The sequence below is a fragment of the Microcaecilia unicolor genome, chromosome 2 (assembly GCF_901765095.1).
Source record: "Microcaecilia unicolor chromosome 2, aMicUni1.1, whole genome shotgun sequence".
NCBI classification, from domain to species: domain Eukaryota; kingdom Metazoa; phylum Chordata; class Amphibia; order Gymnophiona; family Siphonopidae; genus Microcaecilia; species Microcaecilia unicolor.
The window spans coordinates 69,071,191-69,090,729 of NC_044032.1; the positions used below are offsets into that span (position 1 = coordinate 69,071,191).

General features: G+C 40.4%; 1 protein-coding gene across 4 annotated transcripts in view; it reads left to right on the forward strand.

The window, feature by feature from the left end:
* Positions 1-19,539, forward strand: part of RAI14 (retinoic acid induced 14) — a 266,149-nt gene that overhangs the window by 29,547 nt on the left and 217,063 nt on the right. For all 4 annotated transcript variants that reach the window (XM_030193017.1, XM_030193015.1, XM_030193019.1 and 1 more), the window contains exon 2: positions 13,646-13,729. In XM_030193017.1, coding sequence (XP_030048877.1) covers positions 13,694-13,729 — 36 coding nt within the window. In that variant the 5' untranslated portion in view covers positions 13,646-13,693. The remainder of the gene's footprint in view (positions 1-13,645; positions 13,730-19,539) is intronic.

The following is a 19,539-nucleotide window of genomic DNA, read 5'->3' on the forward strand; positions in this document are numbered from 1 at the left end:
TTTTAGCTATTGGACTTCCATATGCCTGGAGGAATGGCTTCTGTATTGCTTGACCTCTCTTTCTTTAGTGAGGTCACTATACCACTTCCTCTCAATACTGGAGCTCCCTTTGAGTACAGATGTCACTGCCTCACTGCCACAACCCTTCTCCCTTGGGCTATCCACACACACTGCTTCTCAGCCACAGGACCCCATAGCTTCACCCGAGCTGTCCGTGCCATCCATTACTTATCTGCCTCACAGCCTCTGCAACCCTTCTTCCTGGGGACTGTCTGCTCCAAACATCTCCCAGCCACAGGTCAAAATCTGTCAAACCCCTGCAAGGCCTCCCCTTCGGAATGGTTTCTGTTGCTGTGGGTTACATTCCTCCTAGGTCTGATGCTCAGGTTTAGTTCTCTTGATGTTTCAGCTCTCAGTAATTTCAACTAACAGAACTCATGGGCTACAGTTCAATTTCTCCAGCTGGGGCATGCTCCTTCCCTTTCAGTGAAAAGGCTAAGAGCCAGGTAGAAGGCTAAGGAAATAAAATTATATAAAGTCTTATCAGCTAATTTCTCAATGTTAAATTATTTTGAACCCTGGACCTTTTAGGTTGATGAGATTGTCTTCCCTGTGAAATTCATTCCAGAAGCCTGTTCCTTTAATATGTTTTCCAGTACATTATATGTTATATATATTCCCTTTCCATTTAGAATGATGTGTGTTCCCTTAGTATGTATTCCAGTACACACATATATTTAGAATGATATATATGTGTGTAAATAATAGTTTTAGCTATCATTGAAGGCCAGCAATTTACATGTTCCACCTCTGCAGCTCCCTGAGGTCTGAGTGTGGTAATTGCTTATTTACCCACTGATGGATTATATTAGTTTGTAACTTTTGCTCTCTTATGCTGGAAGTTCATTCTAGCTTTCAATAATAGCCCTTTTCTTTATCTCCTGGGGGAATTCATGTATGTTCAGTGGTTTGGCTCCTAACAGTGTCTGAGGCTGCTGACACTGATAGATGGACCCATCTTATTGAAGTATGATTTTTTTTTTTGTTAAAGGTTGATTTACCCCAAATCCTTCTGGCCTTTGCTGTTATATCAAGTATAATAAACCATATCAGAAATTAGAATGGCTTTGGTTGTTACAAAATGCTGTGGCAAAGATGATTTTGAGGCTTGAGCTCGGCCTCGGACCATATGTCACCCTTGCTGAAGCAAGTACAATGGCTTCTAGTGGAATCTTCCAAAATGACAACACTAGAAGCAGGAGTGAGATGAGCTATGCCCAGTCTTTCAGCTTTTAGAGGAGGTGGTTGGGGGAGGGGGGGAGGTCCAGGGGTCTACTTGGCAGCACATGAGGTAACTGCCTCTCATAGTCTGGATTCCATCCCCCACTACCCATGAGCCAGCTAGTTCACTCAACCCTAGTCTTCAAGGTTGTTGGGAATTTGCTAGCCTGCCCAACACAGTTAATCATCTAGTTAGTTTATAGTCTAAAATTGTACAGAAAAGAGGAGGGAGGGAGGACATGACGAGGGATAGTGAGGTCGATAGGACAGCATGGAGCAGTATGAAAAGAGGGGGGGGGCAAAGTCATTCAGTTCTATTTTAGAAAGGGTAAAGCATTCATGTAAAGGCTTCTGTGAATAGGAAGCTTTTGAGTGCAGATTTCAAGTTTTGTAGTAATGTCTTTTGATGGAGATGCTGTGGTAGTGTGTTCCAGAACTTGACCCTGGACTGAAAAACAAAATTGCTTTCCTGGTGTGCTTCTGAAAATTTTCTCAGAATGAAGGTACTGGTCGATCTTGAGATGATGCTCTTAAAGTTCTCTGAGTAGAGTAAGGAGTTAGTAAGCAGAAAAGTATAGGGGCTCGCCATAAAGTTGGGTTTTATAGATAATGGATAGGGTAATGGTACCAAGTCCCTCTTTTATACACACTTGCTAAGACTTGAGATTGTGAGACCATTATAGTCCCTCAGAGTGGGGTGAGGGTTGCCCCACAAGGTGCAGAAAAATATTTGTAAAATACTAGAAAAGGGGGATATATTTACAAGCACTTGATATATTGTAAAAGTCAGACTGACTTCAGTACGGTTTCCAAAGAGTAAACATAGGTGCCTCAAAGCCCTTTACAGCTTTAATCTTTGGAGCCTATTACCTCAACTATCAACACTATTAGCTGGCCATTACATAACTGTAGCTTCCAAATGAGTGAAAAAAACAATTCTTGGTTTACTCCCAGTGCTGCTATCTTGTAAGCAATGCTAGTCTATTACCAAGGGTGTTTTTTCCATATTACTTGAAACCAGGTTTGGGTTTTCCAAGACTAAAGAAACTACCATTGGATCCTGCTCAGATCATTATCAACTGATTTATGATCTTCTGGATCTTTCAAAAGTAATCAAGAAACTTGTATTACATCTACATCAGTTTGGTTTCAGATCCCGGCTCAGCTTCAAGACTATGCTAGTGGTGCTTTTGAGTGAAATATACAGATTAGATTTAGAAAAAAGTAGCAATTGTCTCATTGGGCTTAACTGTCTGCCTTTGATTAAATGGACCATCAATTTCTTCTCATCTCACTTTGCAAGGTACTATACAATGGTTTAACTTTTTCTAGCTTGATTGTACTGTTCTCCTTTAATTCATCTGCCATCTTTCCCTTTATAGTATGGAGTTCCCCAAAGATCAGTACTTTCTCCCCACGTTTTTAAACCTTTTCACAAAACCTCTGGCCAATCTTGTACAGGAGCATGGGGTAAGCATGTTTTACTATGCCAGTGACATTTAGTTGGTTGCCTACTCATATCTAGGCACTGGGGAATAGTCTCCATTAGACATGTTTAGATGCACTGGGTCATTGGCTTGAAGGCACATTGACTAAAACTGAATCTTGGAAAGCTAGTGGTAGAGGGTCACTGGTTGCCCTTCAAAGTGAGAAAGCAGCCCTCTACTATTGGGGCAAGCCAGTCACACTCTCATAATCCATTAAGATCTTAGGCTTTACTGTAGATACCAACTTTCTTTTGTCCCTCAGATTTCAACCACTATAAAGTTGGCTTTCTTAAATGCATTGTTAAAAGTTGGAAATTTTGACTCCACAGTTTCACACACATTAATTCATTCTTTCGGTTATTTCAGTTATTTCTTGATTAGGTTACTTTAATTCAATATGCAATGACCTTATGAATCTAACATTGGCTTCCTGTTTTATAAAAAATTTGTTTCTGATCCAGGCCCATAAAGCCTTTTATACTTGTTTGTCTCCATATCTTCCATGTTTATCCCTCGCATGCCTTGGCATATTCTTTGTTCACTGAATTTTCATTTTCTGGTTATCTCATCTGTGTCTCCATCGCAACCTTTTCTCTCTATCTCTGTTATAGAATTTTCTCCCTCTTTCTTTTTAGTGAAATATCGTAAAAAAAAGTTTGAGGGACTCAGAACTTTAAATACTTTGAGACCATATAAGGGTAATTTGGGTGCTTCTGTTGCAGCATCAAGAGACGGGTGTTTGGTACTTTTTTAACCTAATTGAATTGTTGGTATTTGTTCTCTTGATGTATAGTGGGGATAAGTCAACTAATCTCGAATAGAAATTTTCCAACACTATAAGAAATATTATTTAAAAAAAAAAAAAAAAAAAGGAAAAACAACAATTATGGTAAGTAAAACAGCACCCTATAATATATGAAAATTACAGACCACATTAAGAGGGATCCAAAGAACAGAAACTAACAGATAATATTCAACTACGTAAATTAACATTCAGTTGCAATAAAACGCTGACCCCAACCAGAAAAAAGGAATAGCTTCTCTACATAAGCTCACACATTAATAGTGATTGTTTCTACACCAGATTTTTTACTCTGAATGAAGTTTTGCAGTTGAGAAGTAAGAGACCTCATGCAGCTGAATCTTGTATTTACAGGGAAACTTAAAAAACGTTTGCTCCGAGAGCAAGGGACTTCTGCTTCAAAGCAAGAAACTGCTTCCCGTGCTCCTGGGTTTTCTTACATACATTAGGAAAGATTCTAATCTTATAACCAAGAAAACCCACATTTTGAAAACGAACATGCAAGCGCATAACTGGGTCCTTGTCTTGTGTAGAAACAAATGACACCAGCAAAGTTGTAGTCTTGGTCACAAAATCTCCAGAAGTTTCCAATAGGCCTGAAACATTGAGTGTGGAAACTTTAGTATGCTTAGGCCTCCTTTGATCTTTCCCAGCAGACAAAAAATAATATACATGTCGTTCAATGGGGCATAGTATTTTCCGGAAATTTCAAAATATCCTTTAAGTACTTATGGAAAGCCTCTCTAGGAGCCTTTGAAAAACTCGAGGAAAATGTTAATATTCACAAGTTTAAAGCCCTTGCCTTGTTTTCCATAAGTTCTTATCTGATGTATAGCACTTTTGTCCACCACTAGGGAGATTGTGTACTTTTAATACATTTTACCTCATGGGCCAAGAGAAACATTTTTCCTTGAGAGCAAAGGAGCCAACTTTTGAAAATGATTGGGGTTGCTGAAATTTTTTTTTTTTTTACATGTGGTGCGTTTCCTCCCCCCCCCCCCCCCCCCCCCTCCGAGTGCCAGTTAAACCCCAGCCCGACCTCTTCTCCCACAACAGTCCTCCGCCGGTTCGCCCTCGCCTTCCTGCGTGCCGCCCAGAATTTTAAAAGTTATCTTACCTCGGGGTCCTGGCGGCAGCAGTGAAAGGCAAGCAGGCTCGGCGCTTCAGCCTTCCCTTCTCTCTCAGCTCTGGTCCCGGCCTTGCGGAAACAGGAAATGAGGGCGGGACCAGAGCTGAGAGAGAAGGGAAGGCTGAAGAGCCGAGCCTGCTTGCCTTTCACTGCTGCCGCCAGGACCCCGAGGTAAGATAACTTTTAAAATTCTGGGCGGCACGCAGGAAGGCGAGGGCGGACCAGCAGAGGACTGTTGAGGGAGAAGAGGACGGGCACCTGGCAGGGTCAGGCTTGCAACTTCCGGCGGGTGAAAATATTGGGGGTGCTCGAGCACCCACAGCACCCACGGAGTTGGCGCCTATGCTTGAGTGTACTTGTCTCAGACTTGGTCACTTGTGTTTTGGCTTAAGATTGAGATGCAAACTGCAAAGACTCCACAGAGTTTGTGCATAGAGTCCACTGTCTTCCATAGCTCTTCTAAGATGATAACTGCAAGCTTTACCAGGGAAGAATGGTCAGAGATGATAAGGGAGTCTCCACGGTCACTCCTCTTCTTCCATCTGGGGAGTCATCTGACCTCCTTGTCCCTGAAGACTCCAGTGCCGTCTCAACAACTGGAATATCCACCTGGCTGGGTGTTCCTCCCAAAGCTGAGGCCATCAGACTGGGCCACCATGCTCCTGACCCTCAGTTTCTGGAGAGCTGGCCATAGCGGTGGAGAAATCGGGCTCAGTGAAGCATCACTGCCCAATAGCACAGCAGTTTCTGTCCCACCCGCCACAGTGGGAATACCCAAAGCTGGCTGAGTCACTGATATACACTGCTCAATATTATGCTGCCCCAAAGCTGTCGGTCGTTGGGGGATTCCTCACTCTTCCCCGTCTCTTACACATCAGAAGTCAGGTAAAGAGTCAATGAAAGTAACGCTATGAGGACAGGTGCTCAGAGCAGAGCTACAGCGTGTCAGCATTGATGGTCATCTTGGATCCACAGACAATTTGTTTATAAAGATATTTTTTTTGGATTTAATCTAAGCTTAGCAAAACATTTATTTAATTTTAGTGTGTACCCACTGCATTTATGTTTAACTGAAAGGGATTGACTTTGTTCAAACCCACATGCACTCCAATTTTGTAGATAATCTAAGAAAATTCTAGATCATCTCCTCTGTCCTGCTTGTAAGTATCAGATTTTTGTATTCCCCTCCCCACCAATAAAATAGATCTAAATTCACCCGAGGGGATGGTATGCATTTGTCAGTTTGTTTGTTTGTGTGTGTGTGTGTTTTTTTATGGTACTAAAGTATAGACAAATAAGCCCGGATGCATTCTTAGATATGAAGCTGGTTAAAAAGTTAACCTTTTTTTGTTGTTGTTGTTGTTTAGGAGCGTGCATGGCCAAAGATATTTTAATTTAATTTTTCCTAATTTTCAGTTAGTTTTTTTCTGTTTGAGCTATTTGATTTTTTTTTTTTTACACATGCACTGTTTGAGGACAAGAACTTTTTAAAATGCATATATCTATGAATTAATGCATGCACAAGGGGTTTGCATGCACTTTAAATTTTTTAGGCGCCCAAACAAACAATGTGTGCTCACAAAAGCATACACCTAGTTGCCCCCCCCCCCCCCCCCCCCTCTCCTGGTCCACTTAATGCAAGGTTATTAGCCGGGTACTACTGGAACTGACTGGAAGAAAACTGTAAATGCTGCTACAGTCAGAAATGCAGACACATTTATCTGTTTTTAAAAACTTTAATACTCCCTGTTCCTGATCCATAGCAGATGACCAAGTAATTAGAAACTGTCCAAGCTTTAGTAAAGAAATCATAATCAAAGGATTGTAAGATTTATTTTATCTAAAATGAAATGCCAGTATATCAAATGATTAAACTGTTATCCCGCTCTCTTAAGTCTGAGCCAGTGCTTGCAATTAATCATAATAACAGATTTGCTCATTCCCTTTAGTTCAGATTTGCCTAGTATTATGTTCAGTCACTGTTCTCTAGCAGAACTCATACATTGTAGACTCTTCTACTGTACACAGAAATGTGCTAGAACAGGGATCAGAAGAAACCTAGATCCCATCGGATAGGATTATCCTTACCCTAGACAGTCACCTTGGTCCCAGAAAATTAGTTCAGCTTATGGTACTCTGAATCCATTGATCAGATTTTCTCAGTTTTTCTGCAGGAGCAGACGTGCCCCTTAGTCACCAGGCTTTAGATTTCTTCCAACTCTGTGAGGCACACCCCAACAAAGGAAAGTGTGTCACTCTTAGTCACAGGGGTTGGTGGGGAGAAACTACTCTACATTGCCTAACAGTTTTGTCTTCTGAGTGGGTGGGCATTTCTCCCACTCCTCAACCTTTTCTCTGCTCCCAAAGTTCTTACCCCCCCCCCCCCCAGGGCCCACAGCCCCCAACTTACTCCATCTCTCCCTGGCACTCAACCTCAACTTGCTGTGGGCCCCTTTGTGTAGCACACACACACACACATCCTCTAGCTTGCTCTGTCCTTCTCCTCACAGTTACACAACAAGAAGAATAAGCAAGCAGCTATACATTGGGTTGCATCCTCCTGAGCCCAACTATTTGAGCCACAAGGCTGTATGGAGTCCCTTGCAGTTCATATAAACCAGTGGTTCCCAAACCTGGTCCTGGAGGCACCACAGCCAGTCAGGTTTTCGGGATATCCACAATTAATATTCACAAGAGAGATCAGCATGCACTGCCTCCACTGCATGCAAATCTTTCTCATGAATATTCATTGTGGATATGCTGAAAATCTTACTGGCTGGGGTGCCTACAGGATCAGGTTTGGGAACCACTGATATAAGCAGTGGGGCTCAAGCCAGCAGAAGAGAAGGGCCATGCCATGTAGGTTTGTGAATCTGCTTTGAGTTTCAAACCCACATTATTCAGATGACTTGCAACATTCAAAAATCAAAGGCCTGTAGGAAATCCACACTGGATGCATGCAGACAGCTGAGCAGAGTTCAGGAAGAATGACCCAGATGTCAAACCTTTGTCATTCTTCCGCTTGCAGCTCATTCTGACCAGAATATTAGTCAGAGGTTTCAGAGCCTTATATCTGGGCTTGTTAAAACTACAGATGATCGCACAAAAGATGTTTTTATGGCAAAGTTACATAAGAACATAAGCATTGCCATACTGAGACAGACTGAAGGTCCATCAAGCCAACAGTGGCCAATCCAGGTCACAAGTACTTGGCAAGATCTCAAAAGAGTAAAACAGATTGTATTCTGCTTATTCTATAAATAAGCAGTGGATTTTCCCAAATCCATCTTAATAATAGCTTATGGACTTTTCTTTAAGGAAATTATCCAAATCTTTATATAAATGCTTCTAAGCTAACTGCTTTTATCACATTTTCTGGCAACAAATTCCAGAGTTTAATTACATGTAGAGTGAAGAATTTTTTTTTCTAGTTTGTATTTTTTTAATACAGTAAATAACATTGCAATGAATTGTGTTCATCAATCAAATAAAATACTGTGATATTGTAACAATACTTAAAATTCCATTCACACTATGCAGGATTCTTAAAAATATTGACTTTTGTTGGGGGGGGGGGGGGTTGTCTTTTTTTTGTTTGTTTTTCTTCACCTCTCTAATTTTATATTTATTCTGCTTTTCAGTTATTTTATGCTATATATGTTTATATATAAAGATTTTTTTTCAGCACAACTGGATGTATCCAGAATTACATAGTTGTGATAGGTATTCAGGTACACTACATGCCAACCCCCAAAGAGCCTTCAGTCCTAAGTGGGTACTTGAGGAGTAGGGGAGAGAGTGACTTGTCCAAGGTCGCAGTATCTGTGGCAGAATTGAGAGCTGAACCTTGGTGGCTTTGGTTCTAAGACCATTGCTCTAGCCACTGGGTCACTTCTTGTCCTGCATAGGGTTCTAGTAATTTATCAACACAGCAGTAACCTAGTTCCCTCTTCACTAATGCACCATAGATTTAGTCATGAATGCTTCAACATGAATGTTGCAGAAATGTTAAATGATCTCCTCAGGAATGCAATAAAAATTATACCCGGTAAGTGAAATCTGAATATTTTTATGGTGTTTTCCTCTTCAACCTCCTCTGCTTTCCGCAGATAGCATACCTTGAAGGCTGGAGGAGTTCACCACCAAGGTGCACCCTCTGTATCACTTGTTGGTCATCAGAGATCACCATGGTAGTAGCATTCATCATCTCAGTTGTCCTCTTTGGTCTGAATGCATCTTCTCTGTGGTACTCCCAGGCCTACCTGATCTTGGTGGATGGGGATTCTGAACTCTGATGATGCCACCCTGTGGCATAAGCCAAAAGGCTGGCCCAGTATGTCTTCATTGTTACTTCTAACTTTGGCTAGATTTATTAAATGAGCGCTACTGCATTTCCGTGCTTTAACTCATCACTTTGTGCAATTTACTGCAGGTTCCTTTCTCTTCATTGGTACCTATTCACCAATAATATGCATTAACGGTGCTAACACACATTAGTCCAGTAGTGCACGTTAGTAAATCTAGTCCTGAATGACTTGTTTACCAATGAAAGTAAAATTTCCAGAATAATTAGGGAGAAAGGTGCATTCATTTTAAGTGATATGAAGCACATTTTCAAATATCAATGATTTTATGAGTATATATCAGAATCATTCCAGCAATGATATTTTGGTCAGATGTAGGGCCTAAAAGAAGCAGAATCCATTTTTTTGTTCTTATTTAATTAGGGTTTCAGTTGCAGAAATAGAATGAAACTATAAGTAACAAGCCAAGCCTGATATCAATGAGTGTAACTATCAATGAATTTTTTTCTTGGCAGCCACGATGAATGAAGAAATCAACTAATTTATTTTAGAAAAAATTGTCTGTAGCCAAGAGGCAAGAGTTCATGATCTGCGCTATGAGAACATTTGTTTTAAACAGCAGTAGGGTTTTCATTTTTCACATTTATTCTGAGTGTGTATGAGTTAGAGGCCGACTGAGTTTTGACTTTGGCACCAAAACTGGCCTGAAATCCATTTTTTGGCCTGTTCAGTTTCGGCCAAAAATGCCCTTGTATTTTTGGCCGAAACTAAAACTTTTTGCTTTGTCCCATAGTTCCTCCCCCCCTCCCCCCAAAGCTCCATCCAGTTCCCCAGAACGGGAATCCCCACACAACCTAGACCTACCTTACAAGCTATGGTGATCTAGTGGTATAGTCGAGGCAGAAGTGATCCCCAGTCACTCCTGCCGGCTCTGCTAACAAAATGGCTGCTATGACGTCCAGCAGCAGTCTGGGTTGCATATTCAGTTTTGGTCGAAACCAAAAAAAGCAGTTTTGGTTGGCCTCTTAGTTTTCAGTGAAAGTTTGCCTTTATTAATATTTTTGAAAAAAATGCCTATTAAAAAAAAGAAAAAAAAAAAAAAAAGACTATATAGCTCTGCATTATTCTACTTGCAAAAAAAGTGGTATATAAATCAGTTTTCACAGCAGGGTTCCCTTACCAGTGCATCAAATGGTGGAACTCCTTCCCAAAAGTAGTCAGATGGGAGCGTACTTATTTGAAATTCCAGAAATCCTTAAAAACCTTTCTTTTTAAGAAATATTTTACTGATGGACCCCCCCCCCCCCTATAAGGAAGAATCCTAACGTAGTGTCCATTTCAGTTCTTTTTCACTTCATAATGTTATTCTTTCAAATTAATTATCACATTCTATTTAATCGTTTAACTCAACCTGACAAGTCTTTTGTACTGATGTATTCGCTGATTTATATTGTTAATATAATAATTTGTTAGCCACATTGAGCCCAATTTGATAGGGAAAATGTGTGATGTAAATGTATTAAAGGCATTTATTTCATTTATATCACACATTTTGTAAAAGATTTCTTTAAAAAATGGGGAAAATGTCACATGATTAACACAAAGGGTTTTTTTTTTTCTTCAAATTAGACATTTTCTCCTTTATCTACAGTAGCTGTTATCTCTTTGCTACTGGTGCATTTCATTTGCGTATTGTAGTGATACTGTGCTTTATGTGTAAATACTCTGCTAGTTTTATACCCCGATGTGTACTGGACAATATTTTAAAAACATAATTGCAGCAAAACTTGCCATTTATTAGTGAAGAGACATCCCTCCCCCACAGCGGCTTAACAGCAACTACTTTGAAAAATCTTTTGGCGGCTTCCCTGCATTTTTCTTACATGCACTGTCACAAATTTCATCACATGGAATAGGACACAGGCAGTGGAATGGATGGGGAGGGCAGTGTGATCTGGGCTCGACCAACTTTTTACCCCAAGTTGCACCAGAAACTAGGGATCTGGGGGTTAAGGGTTGCTTTAGGGTCTGTTTTGCTCCCGTAGAATAGAATATGATTTGGTTCCTAAAGTGTGTGGTGGTTGGGCCGATGTTGTGAGCGTAGCCTGTGCAAAATCATCCAGTTTAGCAATTGAGGTAACTTGTGATGCAATTTGCTGCTATGACTGGTTTTAGAATTCTGTAGAATCTCAGAGGGAACTACTTCAAAAGTTTTTATTTATTTATTTTTTAGAGCGACAAATGTTTTTTTTACTGCTAACATGTAGTGCAGTAGTCCTGGAAAAACACTTTATTTTTCTTAAGGTTTACTTTCAGTACAACACAGGTCTGTTCTTCAGATCTTGTAGTGAGGAGGCATACACAAATGGGTAGTCTTCAAGTAGAAATTAACATTGTTCACTTATGAAGTCTTTAGGCTTCCGTAGTTGCTGTCAGAAATGATGACCTCTATGAAATTTCAAAAGCTCATATATGTTGCTGGCTTTGTGGTGACAGATTTAACCCTCTGGCTGCCACTTGGCATTAGAAAAACTAGCTGATTACCTCCAGTTGAGGAGGGGGAGTGTCCCCCTTCAAAATCACAAAAACTGTGGTGAGCTCAAAGGGTTCCCCTTCAATGTAATGACAGCCCAACTTAAGGGTAGGGCTTTGCTGGATTACTGCTTCCAGGGTTGACTGCCTGTAGACGGTTTCCTAGTTTGCCTATTCGGAAATCTGTTCCTGCACATTTGATGAGTTCTTATTTTGAGGCAGTAAAATATATCACAACTTGTATATCTATAATATGGCAGCATCTTTAAATACTAGGCAGGGCCTAGAACAGGAGTGGACAAGCCATTTGACTCGGGCCCCAACTCATTTTTTTTTTTTTGGGGGGGGTGGCAGTGAGCTCTGGGTTCTGAGAGTTAGTGCTTCATTGCACTTCAGTAAATCCAGCCTGGTGCTTGTTAATGCACAATCTAGCCCCAATGTTTAATTGGTGGGCTGAAATTCATGATGAGGGGGAGGCCAGAAAAAAATGTGTTGGCTATAGGCTTTGTTTTCCACACTTGGCATAGAGGGACGTCTTTATTTTAATGCCGGGTCTTGGAGGATTAAACAGACTGTGCACATTATCAGCAACTCAAATTCTCCTTCAGTCCTCAGGAGATTTAAAATGTTAAATATTTATATTTACTACTTAAATGATCTTAAGCCTTCTATTAATCTTTTTTTCAATCAGCTTCTCCCTATTAGGCCCGTAGAGGGTGACATCCTGCTCAGCTCCTTGTTTTGTAATGTTTCTTCATGCTGCCTCATGTATAATTGCCAACTACTGTACTACTACTACTACTTGACATTTCTAAAGCGCTACTAGGGTTACGCAGCGCTGTACAATTTAACTGTAAACTCCTGCATTCAGAATAGATTTAGTTCTGGTATTTCCAGTAATTTAATTGGCTGGCCTGCAAGTGCTACTTGTATCGGTACTTGCAGGATTACTAAATGGAACGTCTTCACTTTCAGGACCACATGGCCTTTTTCTGCTTTTACTGAAACATGCAGTACACTTTCATCTTAGATTACCAGTGCAGTGGGGGGTACAATGAGAACTGGATTAGATTGACCCATGAGGGTGGGGAGAGAAGAAGAGAAAAGCAGTTTGTACCTCTGTGGACTCAACCATCCTCTCTTTCCCCCCACTATTTCTGGGATAAGCAGTATAAAATGTTTTGTACTTTTGGGATCTTGCCAGGTATTTGTGATCTGGATTGGCCACTGTTGGGAACAGGATGCTGGGGCTTGATGGACATTTGGTTTTTCCCATTATGGCAATACTTATGTACTTATTCCTTTCCCAATCCTTCCATGAAGCTTGCTTTGAATTATGTTCTTTCCACATGTGTTAGTTGTGGGTAGTCGCTTCTTGTAAGGTAGCAAGTCCAGCAGCCAACCCCAAAGCCTTATACTGTTACTGTTCTACAGGTAGATTGGAGATGTAGTTCCAGAGCTTAACTATTCATTGAGTGAAAAAATATTTCCTCCTGCTTGTTTTAAGAGTGTTCCTTATTCATCCACATACAATAACCAGAAGAAAAAATAGAAATCAAGATATGCAATTAAACTAGAGGAAATAAATTCCCAATGAGAAAACCATAATAACCCTCCTAGACCAAAAGCCAACCCCTGCAGCTCTAATCATACAGTAACCCTTATTTCTTCTTTAACAGAAATAAAGTCCTAGAACTGTTTTGGCTTAAAGAATAAATAATTCTTAGATTTAAAATTAACCATTTATTGACAAGGAAAAATGTATTTACATTTCTTTATTTTGTTTTATCTATTACCTTTAAAAGTGGACTAACACAGCTACCACACAAAAAACAAACAAACAAAAAAAAAAACCCTTCTTTTTAAAGGACCAACAATCATAGTTCTTATATTTGAACCCTTTTTAACATTGGACACTATGGCAATGAAAATGATACCTATTTTGCTTTTAAATGTGAAACTGGAATAGCCTGAAATGGAAATGTGCAGATTACAGGATGTTAATATTTATGAACAGTGGAGTTCAGTATAGTTGGTTCCACTGTGAGTTTAGCTGGTATTTAACAGTAAAGACTTTTTTTTTTTTTTTTTCCTTTTGGGTCCCATTCAGGTGTGTGCAAGTCATTTGTAACATTTGGAAATTTTGAATAGACTGAAGATGAAGAGCCTGAAAGCAAAGTTCAGGAAGAGTGATGTAAGTACCCTGTGACTCAATCTGGCTGATTCACTTTGCTAGTTTGTACTAGAAAACCAGTCCTTTACTCTTACCTTGATAAGGCTTCAGGTTAATGAACAACTGAGAGCAATCAGTTTTCCTTCTTTTTTGTGTGTGTGTGTGTGTGTGTGTGTGTGTGTGTGTGTGTGTGTGTGTGTGTGTGTGCAATTTATTATTAAGTTGGTTCTTGCTTTATAGCATGACTCTTGAATTATTAAGAGGGAAAATCCACTTCTTAGTTCTAGGATAAGCAGCATAAAATCTGTTTTACTATTTTGGAATCTTGCCTTGTACTTGTGACCTGGATTGGCCACTGTTGGAAACAGGTTACTGGTCTTCATGGACTTTCGGTCTGTCCCAGTATGTCAACGCTTACATTCTTATGTAAACACAGGGGTTCTGTTTCAACTTGCTTGCAGGCCTAGCAATGATGTAAACTTGTTAGCATGCATTCCGTTTTAGTGTGTCTCCATTAGTGCATGCAAAATTTGATTTAAAGCAGCTTCATAACTGTTACATGCGTAATCATTTTCTTCATGTTAGGAAGGTCTGTGTGCTAAATTTATTATTATTAGAAAAATGTTCAAAATGAACTGAAAAATGCCAAAAAATCAGAGGGGGGGAGGGAGTCCAAAAGTGATCCAGAATTTACATATCCCTCATTATGAGAAAAGCAAGTGGGCAGACTCCCCCTCCCCACTACAGTGATGTCCACTTCTGACCAGCCAGTAGTGCTCAGGTTGCACCCCAGAAGTGGCAGTAAGCCCTGGGACTGCTGAGGGGCTTCTACTGCCAGTTATGAATCTTTCAGAAAGGGCAGAGGTTGGAAGGATCACAGAGTACTAAGACATCACCCGACCTTCCTCCCCACTTTCAAAGAAACCCCTATTTTGTTTTTCTTGGTACTTCAATTCCTTTCTTACGTAAGCATTTCCCTTTCTGGTCAAAATGGAATGACAGTATCTTATGCCAAACCTCAATTCCTTGATGCTTATGATATGGTCTGGCAAATATTTTGAGATTAAATGGTAATCTGGATTATTTAATAGTTGGGGTTCATGGGAGTTAGGGGTTTGTTTTAGTGTCTAAAAGTGGCCAATATTTGTGGCTTTTTGTTACCTAGTAGAGAGATATATAACCTTTTTGGCCTCTCTGGGAGATAATGCTCAAAGCTACCACTAGCATTAACATATAGTTAATGGCAGGTTTGCATGCATGTTATGCTCCACATGCGCAGAGGGCTTGAGCATGGGTGTTAACATGCAAAATGATGGTCAATAACGCTGAATTTTATTGCCAGGTCAAAGACAACATATAAGGCTTAGAAGAAAGGATTTCTTGTAAATGTTTCCCATTGAACTGCCAGTTTTGTTGTCTTTAAGAAGTGGAAGGAGGCTCCTACATGTTTTAAAGACCAACAGGAAGGAACAAACATGTGCCTATCAGAGCAAAACAGAAAGTAAAAGCACTCATCTTTGCCTATTCTTCTGCACCTAAACATAAACAAAAATTCCATGTGCTAGTAATATTTGTGAGTCTCATAGGTGCTGAAGAAAAAGCACTGATGTGTCCTGGCACTTAGTTTTGTCAGGGCATGCGTGTAAGAAACGTGTTTACTGCAAAACCTTTCTACGCATGTGTCGGGCACGTTCCTCTCTCTGCTTCCTGTTTTAATAGCGTGATTTAAGTGTGCATAAAATTTAAATATTTGCTTCAAGCATCACTGAGTTTTTTTGCATTACTATTGCGTTGTGGGCTCATTTGCACATGGCTTCAGCACCTGGCTTTGAGCATCAGCCTCTGAATTGGGATCTTCTCCAGGTTCACAGGACTCCCTCTGGAATCCCCTCCAGGATACCAGGGATCCTGCAGGAATGGACACGGGTCCTCCTGTGGGGTTCCCGCAGACATGTAGTGCCAGGCTAGCCTACTAACCTTTCCTCTCTGATCAGGGTGTGGTTTTTTGGGTGTGGTATTTGCTAATCAGGCTGTTCCAGTTCCGACTGTGTGTGTCTGTAGAATTTCAAGCCTTATTTTGGGGGCTCCAACAGCTTCTCTCGTTGTTCCACGCCTTCATTCTGAGGCTCCAATAGGAGATATGGTTGTTGAGTGATGCCATCATCACAGTCCAGTCGGAGGAGGGAGGGAGGAAGAGTAAAGACTCTGAGGCAAAGCAAGGTGAGCTGAGCAGCTGAACACATGTGGTAGCTAGCTATCTAAGCTGGAGGACGAAGGAGGCAGAGCAGGCGAGCTGAGCAGCTGAACACACATGGTAGCTAGCTACCTACCTAAGCTGGAGGATGGAGGACGAGGCAGAGCAAGGTGAGCAGCACACATGGTAGTGGTAGCTACTGTAGTGTGAGGTTGGAGGAGGAGGCAGATCGAACTGTGGTACATAGGTGAGGCACTGACTACAGGCCGGAGAGGTTGTGGTCCCTTTGTATAGCTATTTACCATATTTTTTGGTAAATTGTTGGGCTGCTACTTGGCATGAATTGAGCTAGAAAATGTTTCACCATCTAGCAACTCTGCTGGTACTGGCAGAGAATGAGGAGATTTCAGTGGGGTCGGTTGAAATTTCTGTCCCCATGCATCTCTCTATGTTGGAGTAGCTTACTGGTTAGAGCAGCTGGCTAAGAACTAGGGAAGACAGGGTTCAAATCCTACCTCTTCCACTGATGTGATCTGAGGCACGTCGCTTTATCATCCATTGTCTCATGTATAATTTAGATTGTAATCCCTCTTAGGTATGGAAATAAAATGTCATACCTGGCTGTAGCTCTTATCAAACTTGGATTTGGAAAAGGTAAGTAAACAAAAAAAAAAAAATCTCAGATCCTATCCAGTTATTTGATACGGTAAACCTCCTCACCCCCCCCCCTTTTTTTTTTTAACCTGAAGTAATATAATAGCGTAAATGTTAAGCTTATTTCTCAGGTGACTCTGACTCTTGGCCTTCAGGGATGCTTCAGGAATTAAAGGACTCTGTAATAGTGAATTTATTGAAATCAATAATGCGTCAGTTGTTGAGGGAATGCTTCCTTTGGAGTTCCTGTTCACCCACTGTTTAGTTTTGTGTGTTAAAAGCCTCTGATTTTTCAGATTTGGCTAGTTATTACCTGATATCAAATCTCCTAGTATTAGGAAAGATAATAGAGTGGGCTGTTGTAATTCCACTTATGCATATTTTTGGAACAGCATGACATTTTAGATAAATATCAATGTGACTTTCACACAGATTACAAGTTTTAAGTTTCAAATTTATATTGCCTAATTAGCGTACTGTCTGGATGGTTTACAAAATATAGAAAATAAAATTTATCAGGAAGAAAAAAGGAATGAGGATTTATAATTTTTATTGAGAAAAAAACAGGGCCTTGTTATTGCCGACTCCAGGCTCCACAAGCCCCCAACACTCCCACCGTATAACTGGTCCACATGCGGTGATCAAGAATCAAATGCCTTGTTAAAAAACGCAAAACAAAACAATTTTCATAGGAGGAAGTAACATCACTAGGCCGAATGGAAGCCTAAGCTTGCAGCACCTTATTTAAACCAGGGGAATCGGCTTTCATCTACCACCTTAATTGCGATTAATTGGCTCGCTTTTGGCATATTGGAGTATCTGAGAGACAGCACTATTAGATGATATAAGTAAGAAACATACTGACCTCCAAGAGTTTGCTTATCAGAGAAGCTCTCAGTCCCAGTGGGATCAATTGACATGAGAATATCTCTACTTCAGGAAGCAGGTGAAAGCTTGGCTCTTCAACCAGGCCTTTAATAGAACACACACGCCGCAGATAAACTTTAATGTGGACAAATGCAAAGTGATGCACATTGGGAAGAATAATCCGAATCATAGTTACCCGATGTTGGGGTTCACCTTAGAAGTTAGACTCAAGAAAAAGATCTAGATGTCATTTATATATAATACGCTGAAATCTGCCCAGTTTGCGGCAGTGGCCAAAAATGATAAAGGGATGCAAAATAATAACAAGCATATTATGTCTCTGTATCACTCCATGGTGCGACCTTACCTTGAGTATTGCTTTCAGTTCTGGTCGTCATATCTCAAAAAAGATATAGCAGAATTAGAAAAGGTTCAAAGAAGAGCAACCAAAATGATAAAGGAGATGGAATTCCTCCTGTATGAGGAAAGGCTAAAGAGGTTAGGGTTCTTCAGCTTCGAAAAGAGACTGCTGAGGGGGAATATGATTGAGGTCTATAAAATCCTGAGTGGTGTAGAATGGATAGAAGTAAATTGATTTTTCACTCTTTCAAAAAAGTACAAAGACCAGGGGACACTCAATGAAATTACATGGAACTACTTGAACTTAACATATCTGGGTTTTAAAAAGTTTGGACAAGTTCCTAGAGGAAAAGTCCATAGTCTGCTATTGAGGTAGCCATGGGGTAGCCACTGCTTGCCCTGGGTTTGGTAGTATGGAATGTCGCTGCTATTTGGGTTTCTGCCAGGTACTTGTGACCTGGATTGGACACTATTTGGAAAATAGGATACTGGGCTAGATGGACCGTTGGTCTGACCCAGTATGGCTATTCTGATATACTTATGTTCACCAGCTGCACATGCTATAGCAGGGCATTTTTATTCACTCCTACCCTAGCTAAGATAATATTCAAGTACCTTTCTGACCTTATTTGCAACTTTCCTGAAATTAGTACCTTATTTCTTACTCCTGTTCTTTCTTCTTATTATTATTATTTACATTTGTATCCCACATTTTCCCACCTATTTGCAGGCTCAGTGTGGCTTACATAGTACTGTAAAGGCATTCGCCAATCCGGTAGAAACAGTTACAATGTGATATTGTGGTCAGGTAGGGTACACATGTTACAGGTACAATGGGGTCGAAGAGAGGAAAGGTTGTAAAGTGTCTGTTTCGAGTTTTGGTTTTGCTGTGTTGCAGGTACAGTAGGGGTCGAGGAGAGGAAGGTTATGAAGTGTCCATTTCGAGCTTTGGATTTGCTGTGCTGCAGGGTGTAGGTGTTTATGTTGGGTCAGTGAGGTATGCCTTTTGGAACATATATCTATATGTTCCGATCTTTGCTTACACCCTATGCTATTAAAATGTATTGTGTTCACATTTTAACATAGCATACTATGCCATACTATGTATTGTTGTTTGAATATTTTTACTGCTGTAATTGTTTTTGATGTTTGATTTATTCTTGCTGTACATGCCTTGTGTGACTTCCTTCAAAAAGGCTGTAAATAAATCCTAATAAATTAAATAAATAAATTACATACCCTGTATTAGTATTCTGCAACCCAACATTTAAAATACCACAGTACCAGAACTGGAGGGTGGCCAAAATAACTCGTGGTTTTTTTTTGTTTGTTTTGTTTTTAAGGCTCAAGGGTCGAGCCAGGAAATTACAGACTTAGTGAACCTGATATTGGTGCTGAGCAAAATGGTAGAAACTTTATTTAAAATTGTTGATCATCTAATTGCAGCTTAATAGGAATGGGTCAACATGAGATTAGTAAAAGGAAGTCTTACTAACTTCTAGATGAACTTTTTTGAAAGAGGTAAATAAATGTGGGTAAAGGTGAGTGAGCTGATATACAAGTGTATTTTCAGAACACTTAAACTTACAAAGTTACATCCCCCCCCCCCCCTTTACAAAGCCATGCAGCAATGCCGACACAGCCCATTCACTTTAAATGGGCTGTGTCGGCATTACCGCACTGGCAGCTGCTAGTGGAGCTTTGTAAAAGGGGGGGGGGGTAGTAACCTGTGGAATTTTTGTAAGTCTAAATGCTT